Genomic DNA, 16,533 nt, shown 5'->3' on the forward strand with positions numbered 1-16,533 from the left:
ATAAAAAAAACTTGAAATCATACCAACCATACTCTCAGATCACAGTGTAACAGAAATAGAAATCAATACCAAGAAGATCTCTCAAAACCACACAATTACATGAAAATTAAACAGCTTGCATTTGAATGAATGTTGTGTAAACAAAATTAAGGCAGAAATCAAAAAATTGTTTTGAGATAAATGAAAACAGTGATACAACGTATCAAAGTGAGTGAGTCACTTGAGCTCATGAATTTGAGATCAGCCTGTGCAACACAGCAAAACCCCATCTTTACAAAAAATACAAAAATTGGCTGGGTATGGTGGTACACACCTGTAGTCCCAGCTAATTGTCAGGGCTGAGGCTGGAGGATCGCTTAAGCTCAGGAGGTCAAAGCTGCAGCCAGCCTTGTTCGTACTACTGCTCTCCACCCTAGACTGAGTGACAAAGTGAGATCCTGTCTCAAAAAAAGGGGTGGGGGGCTGACAACACCAAATGATACACAAGATCAACAGACCACTAGCTAGATTAAGAAAGAAAAAAAAGAGAGGAGATCCAAATAAGGACAATTAGAAATGACAAGGTGACATTACAACTGATCCTACAGAAATACAAAAGACTTCTGTGCACACTAACTAGAAACTCTAGAGAAATGGATAACTTCCTAGAAACACAGACCCTCCCAAGGTTGAATCATAAAGAAACTGAAGCCCTCAACAGCCCAATACTGCGTTCTAAAACTGAATTGGTAATTTAAAAAAATCTACCAATCAAAAAAACCCCTGGACTAGATGGATTCACAGCCAAATTCTACCAGACATACAGAGAAGAGCTAGTACCAATCCTACTGAAATTATTCCAAAAAATTAAAGAGGAGGGATTCCCTCTTCTGTAAAGCCAGCATCATCCTGACACCAAAACCTGGTGAGGTCACAACAACAAAAAAAGAAAACTAAAGGCCAATATCCCTGATGAACAGAGATGCAAATATCCTCAACAAAATACTAGCAAATGGAATCTGACAGCAAACCAAAAAGTTAATCCTCCACATTCAATTAGGCTTTATTCCTGGGATGCAAGATCAGTTCAACATGCACAAATCAATAAATGTGAGTCACCACATAAACAGAATTAAAAACCATATGATCATCTCAATAGATGCAGAAAAAGCCTTTGATAAAATCCAACATCCTTTCATGATAAAAACCCTCAATAAACTACGCATTGAAGAAATACATCTCAAAATAATAAAAGCTATCTATAGACAAACCCACAGCCAACATTATGCTGAACAGGCAAATGCTAAAAGTATTCCCCTTAAGAAATGGAAAAAAACAAGGATAGCTACTCTCACCACTTGTATTCAACATAGTACTAAAAGTCCTAGCAAGAACCATCAGGCAAGAAAAAGAAATAAAAGGCATAGAATTAGAAAAAGGAGGAGTCAAATTATTGCTCTTTGTTGACTTTATGTTTCTATACCTAGACAACCCTAAAGCCTCCACCAAAAGGCTTCTAGAACTGATAAATTACATTAGTAAAATGTCAGGGTAAAAAAATCAATATACAAAACTAAGTTGCATTTCCAAACACCGATGACACTCAAACTGAGAGCCAAATAAAGAACATATTCCCATTTATAACGGCCATAAAAAATACCTAAAACTACACCTAAGCAAAAAGGTGAAAGATACCTACAAAGAGAGCTATAAAACACTGCTGAAAGAAATAACAGAAGACATAAAGTAATGGAAAAACATTCCATCGTCATATTTAAAATGTTAAAATGGCCATACAGCCCAAAGCAATCTACAAATTCAATGCTATTCATATCAAACTACCAATGTCAATTTTCACAGAATAGAAAAAAACTAAAGTTCATATGGAAACAAAAAAAAGCCCAACTAGCCACAGCAATTCTAAGCAAAAAGAAAAAAGCCAGAGATATTACATTACCTGTCTTCAAACTACACTACAAGGCTGCAGTAAACAAAACAGCATGGTACTGGTACAGAAACAGACACATGGACCAATGGAACAGAATAGAGATTCCAGAAATAAGGTCACATACCTATAGCCTTCTGATCTTCAACAAAACATGCAATGGGGAAAGAACTACCTATTTAATAAATGATGCTGGGATAACTTGCTAGCCATATGCAGAAGAATGAAACTGAACCATACCTTTCACCATATACAAAAATTAACTCAAGATGAATTAAAGACTTAAACCTAAGGCCTAAAACTATAAAAATCCTAGAAGAAAACCTAGGAAATACAATTCTGAGTATCGGCCTCAGAAAAAAAATTATGACTAAGTCCTCAAAAGTAACTGCAACTAACACAAAAATTGAAAAGTAGGACGTAATTAAACTAAAGAGCTTCTGCACAACAAAAGAAACTATCAATAAACAGACAACCTACAAAATGGGAGAAAATATTCACAAACTATGCCTCCAACAAAGGCCTAATACCAAAAATCCATAATGAACTTAATCAATTCAACAAGGAAAAAACAACCCCATTAAAAAGTGGGCAAAGGACATGAACAGACATTTCTCAAAAGAAGACATACAAGTGGCCAACAAGCATGCACATCACAGATAATCACAGGAATGCAATCAAATTGACAATGAAATATCATCTCATACTAGTCAGAATGTCTATTATTAAAAAGTCAAAAAAATAACAGATGCTGGTGAAGCTGCAGAGAAAAGGAAATGCGTATACACTGTTGGTGGTCATGTAAATTTAGTTCAGTAACTGGAGAAAGCAGTTTGGAGACTTCTCAGGGAACTTAAAACAGAGAATCTACAAAACAATGTATTTTCCTTTGGGTATATACCCAGTAATGGGATTGCTACCATTCAATCCAGCAATCCCATTACTGTGTACATATCCAACGGAAAATAAATTGCTCTATCAAAAAGACACATGCATTCATACGTTCCTTGCAGCACTGTTTATAATAGCAAAGACACAGAATCAACTTAGGTGCCCATCAACAGTGGAATGGATAAAGAAAACGTGGTACATATACATCACAGAGTACTATGCAGCTGTAAAAAAAACAGGGAAATCACACCCTTTGCCACAACATGGATGCAGCCAGAGGCCATCATCCTAGGTGAATATTGACACAGAAACAGAAAACCAAATATTGCACATTCTCATTTGTAAGAGGGAGCCAAACATTGGGCACACATGGACATAAAGATGGGAGGAACAGACACTGGAGACTACTGCATGGGAGGGAGAGAAGGGGAAAAGGGCTGAAAAACTACCTACTGGGTATTATGGTCACTATCTGGGTGAGGAGAATCAATTATACCCCAAACCTTAGTATCATGTAATATACCCATGCAACAGACAGGCACATGTACCCCCTGAATCTAAAAAAATGAAATTAGAAAAATAAATTGGCCTGCCAAGAACCAGTACAGAGTTAGCTCTCCTAGCTCTTCATTCTGATTTAAAGATGTCTTAGAAATACCTTTTAAACAAAACTTTCATTAAAAAAAAATGCATTTGTCATACTTAACAAAGAAGAAACTATTAAAAAGTTTGTATATCAAACACTTCACATTTTAAGAAGAAATCATACCTGAAAGGAAGGCTAGTTTTTTCTTCAGAATGGGTAATATTACTGAGGCCTCCATTTTACTCCAGTGAACTTCCTTAATTCTGAAAACACAGAAAGTCAAATGTCAACTACAAGACAACAATTATTCCACGAAATATATCCTAATGATAGTTTATCCCAGAGTTTCTAAACCTGAGAACTACTGACATTTTGAGCAAGATAATTCTTTTTTTGTAGGGAGTTATCCTGTGCATTGTAGAATAGTTTGCAGCATCCCTGGTCTCTCTCTACTCACTAAAAACCAATACCACCTCCCTTTCCCAGCTGTGACAACCAAAATGTCTCTAGACATGGCCAAATATCCTCTGGTAGGCAAAATCACAAGTGGTTGAGAATCACTGGCTTAATTCTTTCTCAGAGCAATACTCGGGCTAAAACACTGCCTGGTACATACTAGTAACTAAAAAATTAATTTGTTGAATAAACAAATGAATCAATCAAACAGGCAGTCAATCTTCCTCTGTGTTCCTTATTAATTACACAGCTTAATGCCAAATATCTGATTCTTTCCATTTCACTATTAAATGGCTTTTTCTGATTTCTCATATTTTTGCTCCTCTATAACACATGGTACCACATCTTATCCTGTTTATCTCACTACATTTTCTAACACATTGTTTCAATTTTTGCCCCCATTGTTAACTGCCTCCATCTCTCTACATTTTACAGTTTTTAATTTTCCAGGGAAAAATTTGATTAGGCCAGCTCATCTTTTTGTACCAGGCCACAATTCACTATTCTTTGATTCAGTTTTCCAGGGTCTACTCCGCCATAGCCAGGGGTTATAGCTAAATACAAAAAGGGACTACCCTTATAGCAATGGCTAAGGGCAAGATAGTTTCCCTTAAATGGAGGTTTTGCCATGGCAGGCATTCAGGCTTGGCCAGCCCAATATACCATCAAATTTTGATTTTAAGGAGAGCAGGACCTTTCAAACAAAACAACAACAAAAATGAACAAAATCAGATTCAATTCTATTATCCTCTTATACTCATGTCTGAGAGAGTATTCTCAATCACATTTTATCCCTTCCTCCCCTGTCCCATCTCACACCCACCCACCATCACAACACAGAGCAGTTCCTTGAAGTACACTGTGAAATTTTATTGTATTTAGTGAAAGCATATTCTCTTGAAGACATTTCTAGAACAGCAGAAAATATGACTCTTTGTATGAGTATATTACTTATTCAGCAAATACCTGCTATTAACCTATCCCACCTAAGGCTGTGCTACCAGCTAGAGCTAAAAACTCCAGAAACAGCCCTGCTCTAGGGGGTGGGAAAAAAAGGCAGTCTTTAAAAAACAAACAAAAAAAAATGTTGAGGAAAAAAAAAGATGGAGTTGTAACATTGGTCAGATAATGGCTAATTAAACAAGACTAATTAAACCAGTATATAATTTTATAGCTTTTGTGTTTACAACTTAAAAAACACAACCATTTGCATCTGTCTTCAAAGAAAACAAGTTGTCCATCTAGATGATATATTCAAGTTCCCTTGAAAATTTGCGATTTGTTTATTCAAGTTTGTTCTATATTAGCCCGGCAAACAGACTAGTAGGAAGTAGAAGGAAAAAAGCTCACAATTTACATCTTTAATCTAAAACTAGTAGCACTTCATGATGGGTTGTTATCCAGTTATACAAGAACCCAGACAGCTTGGATTCACATCTTAGATCTCCTGTCTTGTGACCAGCTTGTTGAAGACCTGATTTGAAAGTTTGATAAAGGGGTGATAATAATTATTATAATTAACATTGACTAAGTGTTTATTATAAACTACGCACTGTTTTAAACGATTTCTTTTTATTATCTTAGTCTTCACAACATTTCTACAAGGTAGCTACTATTATTTTATTAGCCCCAAACAGCTTGTTGTTTTCCAGTCCCATCATGGGACAAACCCCATCTATTCCTTCAGACTCATCTCTGGGTTGCATCCTAAAATAATGGATAAATCTGACCCTCAGACTCTCAAAAACAAAGTTTAATTTTCTTGTGTAATACAACATGGCCACCTTATAAACTTTCAGATCAGGAATCCTCCTGGCCACCAGGTGGGACCCTTGCCCCAGTATTATTTTACAGCTTGACCTTTTCTGTTGCAACTCTTTTAAATGGTATGAAGTTCCTATTCCAGGCTTTCATAACTCACTCTCTCGGGATCCTGATCTCCACCAAATCTGCTGAATGTGCATGACTATATTCTCTGGCCCCACTGACTCTTTTGACATTTTGGATGGCCTTTCTTTTACTCTCTCCCGTTCTCCCCAACTAGCTGGATGGGTTGAGGCCACACCTTCTTCCCCTAACAAACCACCTTCACATTCAATTACCCCTACTCCATCTGCTCCCTCTCTCTCACCTTCCCCTCAACATCCCAACCTTTGATGTTGTTTACCAGTGCCTCCTCCTTATCAGGGATTCTACTTCCCTTCTCATACTAGGTCAGAGGCCACCTATGATCTCATTTTGGCCTCAGAAAAAGTTCTGCTGCTCCAGGACGTGGCAAATGGGGATCTAGGAACCATCAGAGTCCATGTTCCCTTCCTAATGTCTGATCTTTCCCAAATAAAAACTAAGCTTTGGCTCTTTCAGTAGGGGCCCTCCTCATTTCATGAAGGAATTTAAAGGACTATTGCTTCCTTCTACCTCACTTGGCAGGACATGTATATTATTTTTACCACATATTGCACCCATGAGGAAAAATCCCACATATGGTCTCTGGCTCAAAGGTGAGCAGATGAAGTGCATACCCCAAACCCCCAGGAGTCCGGCCCTGGGAGAACGGCAATGCCTTACACTGATCCTAGGTGGGGTTATCAAGAGGGAGACCACAGAAGGAAATATCATAATCACATGATCACTTGCCTGATTCAGAGCATGAAAAAGGCCACATAAAACTTGTAAATTATGCCAAACTAAGGGAAATAAGACAGGGGTCAAATTAAAACCCAGCCCTATTTTATACCAAGCTGGCTGAGGCTATGAGAAAATATACTAATATGAACCCCCAGAGCCCAGAAGACCTCACTGTCATAGCTGTTTATCAGCCAGGCATCCCCATACATCAGACATGAACTCCAAAAGCTAGATCAGAGACCACAAACTACTTTCCCAACATTGCTGGACACAGCCTTCAAGTTCTTCAGTAATTGAGAACAGAATAAGGGGAACAGAGCTACAGAGAAAGAAAAACGCAAGGACAAGAGACAGGCTTAACTGCTGGCTGCTTTAGAAGCTTCCAGCCCACTCTAGATTGTCCTAAGGACACTTCTCCAAGTAAGTGTTCTTGATGCAGAAGGACAGGCCACTGGATATGGTTTGACTCTGTGTCCCCACCCAAATCTCATCGTCAATCCCCATGTTTTGAGGAAGAGAATTGTAATCTCCATATGTAGATTGAGGGAAGTGATTAGATCATGGGGGTGGTTCCCCCATGCTGTTCTTGTGATAGTGAGTTCTCAAGAGATCTAATGGTTTCATAAATGGCAGTTTCCCCTGCCCTCCTTACTTCTCTCTCCTGCCACCCTGTGAAGAAGGTGTCTGATTCCTCTTCTACCATGACTGTTAAGTTTCCTGAGGTCTCCCCAGCCATGCAGAACTTTGAGTGAATGAAACCTCCTTTGTTTACAAATTACCCAGTCTCAGGTATTTCTTTATAGCAGTGTGAAAACAGACTAAATAGAAACTTCAACTTAGATAGTCATACTTCAGGGGTTTAAAATATAGCCCACACTTATTCAAACAAGCCCCAGCAAGAAACTTAATTCAACAATCTCTTAAGAGGGGATAACTTCTACAGTATGTAAATTACCTCCTCATTTGATCCTCCTTCACAGAACTCACACAGCAAATGAAATGGAAACCTTAACTTCCCAATAAAAGGAAAATAATTTTTCCCTAATTCACAGGTTACGTAAAGGTTACATATGAAACAAGGTAAAAGGAACCAGGGAATAAGAGAGACATGAAGAAAGTTAGAAAGGTAAAAAGGCATTTTGGGAAAGGAAGGTTATTTAAAAAAAAAAAAAAGACTTCGTATGAGAAAAAAAATCTCGTATGGTAAATTCTTGTCCTAAAATAGAATGACTGGTTGTTTAAGACAGAGGAATGTGGGAGGAGCCAAGATGGCCGAATAGGAACAGCTCCGGTCTACAGCCCCCAGCGTGAGCGACACAGAATACGGGTGATTTCTGCATTTCCATCTGAGGTACCGGGTTCATCTCACCAGGGACGGCCAGACAGTGGGCGCAGGTCAGTGGGTGCGCACACCATGTGCAAAACAAAGCAGGGCGAGGCATAGCCTCACACAGGAAGCGCAAGGGGTCAGGGAGTTCCCTTTCCTAGTCAAAGAACGGGGTGACAGACGGCACCTGGAAAATCGGGTCACTCCCACTCGAATCCTGCGCTTTTCCGACGGGCTTAAAAAACGGCGCACCAGGAGATTATATACCGCACATGGCTCGGAGGGTCCTACACCCACGGAGTCTCGCTGATTGCTAGCACAGCAGTCTGAGATCAAATTGCAAGGCGGCAGTGAGGCTGGGAGAGGGGCACCAGCCATTGCCCAGGCTTGCTTAGGTAAACAAAGCAGCCAGGAAGCTCAAACTGGGTGGAGCCCACCACAGCTAAAGGAGGTCTGCCTGCCTCTGTAGGCTCCACATCTTGGGGGCAGGGCACAGACAAAGAAAAAGACAGCAGTAACCTCTGCAGACTTAAATGTCCCCGTCTGACAGCTTTGAAGACAGCAGTGGTTCTCCCAGCACGCAGCTAGAGATCTGAGAACGGGCAGACTGCCTCCTCAAGTGGGTCCCTGACCCCTGACCCCTGAGCAGCCTAACTGGGAGGCATCCCCCAGAAGAGGCAGACTGACACCTCACACGGCTGGGTACTCCAACAGACCTGCAGCTGAGGGTCCTGTCTGTTAGAAGGAAAACTAACAAACAGAAAGGACATCCACACCAAAAACCCATCTGTACATCACCATCATCAAAGACCAAAAGTAGATAAAACCACAAAGATGGGGAAAAAACAGAGAAGAAAAACGGGAAACTCTGAAAAGCAGAGCACCTCTCCTCCTCCAAAGGAACGCAGTTCCTCACCAGCAACGGAACAAAGCTGGACAGAGAATGACTTTGACGAGCTGAGAGAAGAAGGCTTCAGACGATCAAATTACTCTGACCTACGGGAGGACATTCAAACCAAAGGCAAAGAAATTGAAAACTTTGAAAAAAATTTAGAAGAATGTATAACTAGAATAACCAATACAGAGAAGTACTTAAAGGAGCTGATGGAGCTGAAAACGAAGGCTCGAGAACTACGTGAAGAATGAAGAAGCCTCAGGAGCCGATGCAATCAACTGGAAGAAAGGGTATCAGCTATGGAAAATGAAATGAATGAAATGAAGCGAGAAGGGAAATTTAGAGAAAAAAGAATAAAAAGAAATGAGCAAAGCCTCCAAGAAATATGGGACTATGTGAAAAGACCAAATCTACATCTGACTGGAGTACCTGAAAGTGACGGGGAGAATGGAACCAAGTTGGAAAACACTCTGCAGGATATTATCCAGGAGAACTTCCCCAATCTAGCAAGGCAGGCCAACATTCACATTCAGGAAATACAGAGAACACCACAAAGATACTCTTCGAGAAGAGCAACCACAAGACATGTAATTGTCAGATTCACCAAAGTTGAAATGAAGGAAAAAATGTTAAGGGCAGCCAGAGAGAAAGGTCGGGTTACCCTCAAAGGGAAGCCCATCAGACTAACAGCAGATCTCTCTGCAGGAACTCTACAAGCCAGAAGAGAGTGGGGGCCAATATTCAACATTCTTAAAGAAAAGCATTTTCAACCCAGAATTTCATATCCAGCCAAACTAAGCTTCATAAGTGAAGGAGAAATAAAATCCTTTACAGACAAGCAAATGCTGAGAGATTTTGTCACCACCAGGCCTGCCCTAGAAGAGCTCCTGAAGGAAGCGCTAAACATGGAAAGGAACAACCTGTACCAGCCACTGCAAAATCATGCCAAAATGTAAAGACCATCGAGACTAGGAAAAAACTGCATCAACTAACGAGCAAAATAACCAGCTAACATCATAATGACAGGATCAAATTCACACATGACAATATTAACTTTAAATGTAAATGGACTAAATGCTCCAATTAAAAGACACACAATGGCAAACTGGAAAAAGAGTCAAGACCCATCAGTGTGCTGTATTCAGGAATCCCACCTCACATGCAGAGACACACATAGGCTCAAAATAAAAGGATGGAGGAAGATCTACCAAGCAAATGGAAAACAAAAAAAGGCAGGGGTTGCAATCCTAGTCTCTGATAAAACAGACTTTAAACCAACAAAGATCAAAAGAGACAAGGCCATTACATAATGGTAAAGGGATCAATTCAACAAGAAGGGCTAACTATCCTAAATATATATGCACCCAATACAGGAGCACCCAGATTCATAAAGCAAGTCCTGAGTGACCTACAAAGAGACTTAGACTCCCACACATTAATAATGGGAGATTTTAACACCCCATTGTCAACATTAGACAGATCAATGAGACAGAAAGTCAACAAGGATACCCAGGAATTGAACTCAGCTCTGTACCAAGCGGACCTAATAGACATCTACAGAACTCTCCACCCCAAATCAACAGAATATACATTTTTTTCAGCACCACACCACACCTATTCCAAAATTGACCACATACTTGGAAGTACAGCTCTCCTCAGTAAATGTAAAAGAACAGAAACTATAACAAACTATCTCTCAGACCACAGTGCAATCAAACTAGAACTCAGGATTAAGAATCTCACTCAAAACCGCTCAACTACATGGAAACTGAACAACCTGCTCCTGAATGACTACTGGGTACATAACGAAATGAAGGCAGAAATAAAGAGGTTCTTTGAAACCAACGAGAACAAAGACACAACATACCAGAATCTCTGGGACGCATTCAAAGCAGTGTGTAGAGGGAAATTTATAGCACTAAATGCCCACAAGAGAAAGCAGGAAAGATCCAAAATTGACACCCTAACATCACAATTAAAAGAACTAGAAAAGCAAGAGCAAACACATTCAAAAGCTAGCAGAAGGCAAGAAATAACTAAAATCAGAGTTAAACTGAAGGAAATAGAGACACAAAAAACCCTTCAAAAAATTAAAGAATCCAGGACCTGGTTTTTTGAAAGGATCAACAAAATTGATAGAGGGCTAGCAAGACCAATAAAGAAAAAAAGAGAGAAGAATCAAATAGACGCAATAAAAAATGATAAAGGGGAAATCACCACCGATCCCACAGAAATACAAACTACCATCAGAGAATACTACAAACACCTCTACGCAAATAAACAAGAAAATCTAGAAGAAATGGATAAATTCCTCGACACATACGCTCTCCCAAGACTAAACCAGGAAGAAGTTGAATCTCTGAATAGACCAATAACAGGATCTGAAATTGTGGCAATATTCAATAGCTTACCAACCAAAAAGAGTCCAGGACCAGATGGATTCACAGCCGAATTCTACCAGAGGTACAAGGAGGAACTGGGACCATTCCTTCTGAAACTATTCCAATCAATAGAAAAAGAGGAAATCCTCCCTAACTCATTTTATGAGGCCAGCATCATCCTGATACCAAAGCCGGGCAGAGACAAAATCAAAGAAGAGAATTTTAGACAAATATCCTTGATAAACATTGATGCAAAAATCCTCAATAAAATACTGGCAAACTGAATCCAGCAGCACATCAAAAAGCTTATCCACCATGATCAAATGGGCTTCATCCCTGGGATGCAAGGCTGGTTCAATATACACAAATCAATAAATGTAATCCAGCATATAAACAGAACCAAAGACAAAAACCACATGATTATTTCAATAGATGCAGAAAAGGCCTTTGACAAAATTCAACAATGCTTCATGCTAAAAACTCTCAATAAATTAGGTATTGATGGGACATATTTCAAAATAATAAGAGCTATCTATGGCAAAAACTGGAAGCATTCCCTTTGAAAACTGGCACAAGACAGGGATGCCCTCTCTCACCACTCCTATTCAACATAGTGTTGGAAGTTCTGGCCAGGGCAATTAGGCAGGAGAAGGAAATAAAGGGTATTCAATTAGGAAAAGGGGAAGTCAAATTCTCCCTGTTTGCAGACGACATGACTGTATACCTAGAAAACCCCACTGTCTCAGCCCAAAATCTGCTTAAGCTGATAAGCAACTTCAGCAAAGTCTCACGATACAAAATCAATGTGCAAAAATCACAAGCATTCTTATACACCAACAACAGACAAACAGAGAGCCAAATCATGAGTGAAATCCCATTCACAATTGCTTCAAAGAGAGTAAAATACCTAGGAAGCCAACTTACAAGGGATGCGAAGGACGTCTTCAAGGAGAACTACAAACCACTGCTCAACGAAATAAAAGAGGATACAAACAAATGGTAGAATATTCCATGCTCATGGGTAGGAAGAATCAATATCGTGAAAATGGCCATACTGCCCAAGGTAATTTACAGATTCAATGCCATCCCCGTCAAGCTACCAATGACTTTCTTCACAGAATTGGAAAAAACTACTTTAAAGTTCATATGGAATCAAAAAAGAGCCCGCATCACCAAGTCAGTCCTAAGCCAAAAGAACAAAGCTGGAGGCATCACATTACCTGACTTTAAACTATACTACAAGGCTACAGTAACCAAAACAGCATGGTACTGGTACCAAAACAGAGATATAGATCAATGAACCGAATAGAGCCCTCAGAAATAACGCTGCATATCTACAACTATCTGATCTTTGACAAACCTGAGAAAAACAAGAAATGGGGAAAGGATTCACTATTTAATAAACGGTGCTGGGAAAACTGGCTAGACATATGTAGAAAGCTGAAACTGGATCCCTTCCTTACACCTTATACAAAAATCAATTCAAGATGGATTAAAGACTTAAACATTAGACTGAAAACCATAAAAACTGTAGAAGAAAACCTAGACATTACCATTCAGGACATAGGCATGGGCAAGGACTTCATGTCTAAAACACCAAAAGTAATGGCAACAAAAGCCAATATTGACAAATGGGATCTAATTAAACTAAAGAGCTTCTGCACAGCAAAATAAACTACCATCAGAGTGAACAGGCAACCTACAGAATGGGAGAAAATTTTCGCAACCTACTCATTTGACAAAGGGCTAATAACCAGAATCTACAATGAACTCCAACAAATTTACAAGAAAAAAACAAACAACCCCATCAAAAAGTGGGCGAAGGACATGAACAGACACTTCTCAAAACAAGACATTAATGCAGCCAAAAAACACATGAAAAAATGCTCACCATCACTGGCCATCAGAGAAATGCAAATCAAAACCACAATGAGATACCATCTCACACCAGTCAGAATGGCAATCATTAAAAAGTCAGGAAACAACAGGTGCTGGAGAGGATGTGGAGAAATAGGAACACTTTTACACTGTTGGTGGGACTGTAAACTAGTTCAACCATTGTGGAAGTCAGTGTGGCGATTCCTCAGGGATCTAGAACTAGAAATACCATTTGACCCAGCCATCCCATTACTGGGTATATACCCAAAGGACTATAAATCATGCTGCTATAAAGACACATGCACACGTATGTTTATTGTGGCATTATTCACAATAGCAAAGGCTTGGAACCAACCCAAATGTCCAACAATGATAGACTGGATTAACAAAATGTGGCACATATACACCATGGAATACTATGCAGCCATAAAAAATGATGAGTTCATGTCCTTTGTAGGGACATGGATGAAATTGGAAATCATCATTCTCAGTAAAGTATCGCAAGAACAAAAAACCAAACACCGCATATTCTCACTCATAGGTGGGAATTGAACAATGAGAATACATGGACACAGGAAGGGGAACATCACACTCTGGGGACTGTTGTGGGGTGGGGGTAGGGGGGAGGGATAGCATTGGGCAACATACCTAATGCTAGATGATGAGTTAGTGGGTGCAGCGCACCAGCATGGCGCATGTATACATATGTAACTAACCTGCACATTGTGCACATGTACCCTAAAACTTAGAGTATAGTAATAATAATAATAATAATAAAGAAAGAGGAATGCTTAGGACAAGTCACAAAGTCCAAGCATGTCAAAAATAGTCTGTGTAAGTCATAAGAAGGTTTGTAAAGGGAAATTTAGGAAAGGAATTTTGTATGTGATTAAGTTGGTTATAAATGAAAGGGAATTATTCAGGATAGTCTTTCTAACATTGCCTCTCCCCATGTTAAAACAAGGTTTTCTTACGGTATTAATCTGTTCTTAATAAAACTGCAAGTTTTACTTTTCATTTTGTAACGTTTATTTTTAAAACTTCTCAGAATCATCTCAGTTTAACTTTTGCTGTGTCCCGCTACTTTCTGCTTTTTCTCCCCTAAAGAAGGCCTAATAAAATAACACTCCCCAGTTTTTGTCAGCTCCTGTCACATTTTCCTCCAATTCTAACTGTTATTATGGCCTAATGTTAACATTAGCATAATATTTTAATGTTTCAACTTTAAGTCAAAAAACTTAAGCAATGTTTTCCTCGAACATAATTTAATTCGGACCCTTGGCTTTTCTTGATATGTCTAAATTCTCAATGTAATCAAAAAAACAACTTATGCTGTTCCTAAGAGTCATGTATTCCCCTGCTGAACACATACTTTCTGTGTCTAATTAAATTCAAACACTTTTTCCTTGAGTTTAATTTTCAGGTTACCTAAATGGGTTTCCAATAAGGAAAAACAGTCACAAAGCAAGAGGTTTGTCTCCCTTTTTGGCCAACGGCTTTAACAAACAAAACTTTATCTTCTAGAATTCAACAGTTTCACTTTCAAATGATACTGTGAATGGAATCATTCTCTCCCCAAAGATGCCTGCTACCTTCACGAATCTCCCCTGCATTCAGCTGGTCACCAGTTTCATCTTGACATGCTTCCCCTCTCTGATGAGTGCCTTCCTCCAGAAAGATCCAATATCCTAAATCCCACAATCTGGAACAATGACCCACAGGGTCTCCTGACAAACCAACAACCATAGGTAGGGCCTACTCCATGCCCTAGGCATGCCAGACAGCAGTTGGAAGATGAGACCTCCACCTCATTGCCAAAGATTTGTCACTGCTGTTCTGTCAGAGGGGGTGGGGGAGATGTGGAGTCCTGATAAGTAAGCAACAACAAGGAAGGGGTGATCCCAGATGGGAAACAATGAACAACTGTTCTGACAGATGGTTAATCACAAACAACCTGCAGGCACAATGACCTTATTCCCCTTGCAGATAGCCCCCTTGCAGCATGACTCTATACAATTTCCCTCCAGCCCCCACCTCTTGGCAGACAACCCTTTCTCTGCTGTGCTGCCCACTGCAACCTTGCAGCATATTTTTATACTTTCGCTAATAAATCTGCCTTTCTTTACCTACAACTGTCTTGGTAAATCCCTTTAAAAACTGCAAAGCCGGCCCCAGGCAGTACCACCCATGACACCCAGGAGTTCAAGACCAACCTGGGCAACATGGCAAGAACCCCACTCTATTTTTTAAAAAGGGGGAGGGGAACAGTTCAGAGAGCTTCCAGGTGGGTAAACACATCAAGGTGCTGAGACGGTAGCACACCCAGAGAGGCCATGGAAGGTCCCCATGCCTCCTCCCCTGATACCTTGCATTAAACATCTCTTCTATAGGCTGCTCCTGAGTTGTATCCTTTATAATAGTCCAGTAATCATAAGTAAATTGTCTTACTGAAGTCTGTGAGCTGTTTTAGTGAATTATCGAACCTGAAGGGGTTGTGGGTGATGAGAACCTTGATTTGCAGCCAAGTCAGACAGAAGTGTGGGTAACCTGCGGACCCAATACTTGTGCCTGGCATCTAAAGAGAGGACAGCCCAGCAATGGCAGCTAAAGTGAAGACAGCCTGAGCCTGTAGTCCCAGCTACTAAGGAGGCTGTGGTGGGAGGATTGCTTGGGCCCTAGAGTTTGAGTCCAACCTGGGCAACATAGCAAGATCCTTGTCTATAAAAAATAAAAAGAAACAAATAAATAAATAAAGTGAGGACAGTCTTGTGGGATTGAGCCCTTAAACCCTGGATCTGATAACTCCAGGCACTTACTGCTAGAATTGAATTGGGTTGTAGGACACCCAGGTGGTATCTGGAGAGCTGGAGAATTGACTGGTGTGAAGAAAAAACTCACACATTTGATGTGAGAAATATTGTCAATGAAAAGTTTCATATATATATATATACACACACATACACGTGTGTACAGATGAAAAAAGAAAGAACTTTTATCTGAGGAATGCAAGTCCTTTTAATTATCAGACCAAGAGAGACACTAAAATGAGACCACAATCATGCCCTACTCCACGTCTTGAGCTGTGTATTCATCTTCTGAAATTGCCTGCTATTGCCATAAGTAGCTATAAATAAATCTAATAATGCCCCACCAGACATTATAACCCACACCCTATAGCTTAACAATGTAGAGCCAATCACTAATCAATGTTATTTCTGTGAACCAATGAGAATTTCTGACAACTTTTTTGCCATAACCCATACCTTATAGCTTAACAACGTAGAGCCAATCACTAATCAATGTTATTTCTGTGAACCAATGAGAATTCCTGACAAACAACTTTTTTTGCCCTTAAAAATCTACTTCTAACTGCTACTAATCAAAGTGCATGTTCAGGACAATTTGAATCTATGCTCCCAGGTTGCAGTCCTTGAGCTTAGCCAAAAAAACCTCTCTACTTATATTAATTTTGCCTCAGCTTCTTCCTTTTAGGTTGACATGCATACAGACATGCCACTGCCTTGATTCATGCTAAGGCACCAGCACTTTTTCCCACCAATGCTTTTA

At 39.7% G+C, this 16,533-nt stretch overlaps 1 protein-coding gene across 2 annotated transcripts in view; it reads right to left on the reverse strand.

The window, feature by feature from the left end:
• Positions 1 to 16,533, reverse strand: part of SESTD1 (SEC14 and spectrin domain containing 1) — a 162,290-nt gene that overhangs the window by 85,630 nt on the left and 60,127 nt on the right. For both annotated transcript variants that reach the window (XM_034954591.4, XM_055108824.2), the window contains exon 2: positions 3,585 to 3,664. In XM_034954591.4, coding sequence (XP_034810482.1) covers positions 3,585 to 3,639 — 55 coding nt within the window. In that variant the 5' untranslated portion in view covers positions 3,640 to 3,664. The remainder of the gene's footprint in view (positions 1 to 3,584; positions 3,665 to 16,533) is intronic.

Source organism: Pan paniscus, chromosome 13 (genome assembly GCF_029289425.2).
Source record: "Pan paniscus chromosome 13, NHGRI_mPanPan1-v2.0_pri, whole genome shotgun sequence".
Lineage (NCBI taxonomy): Eukaryota > Metazoa > Chordata > Mammalia > Primates > Hominidae > Pan > Pan paniscus.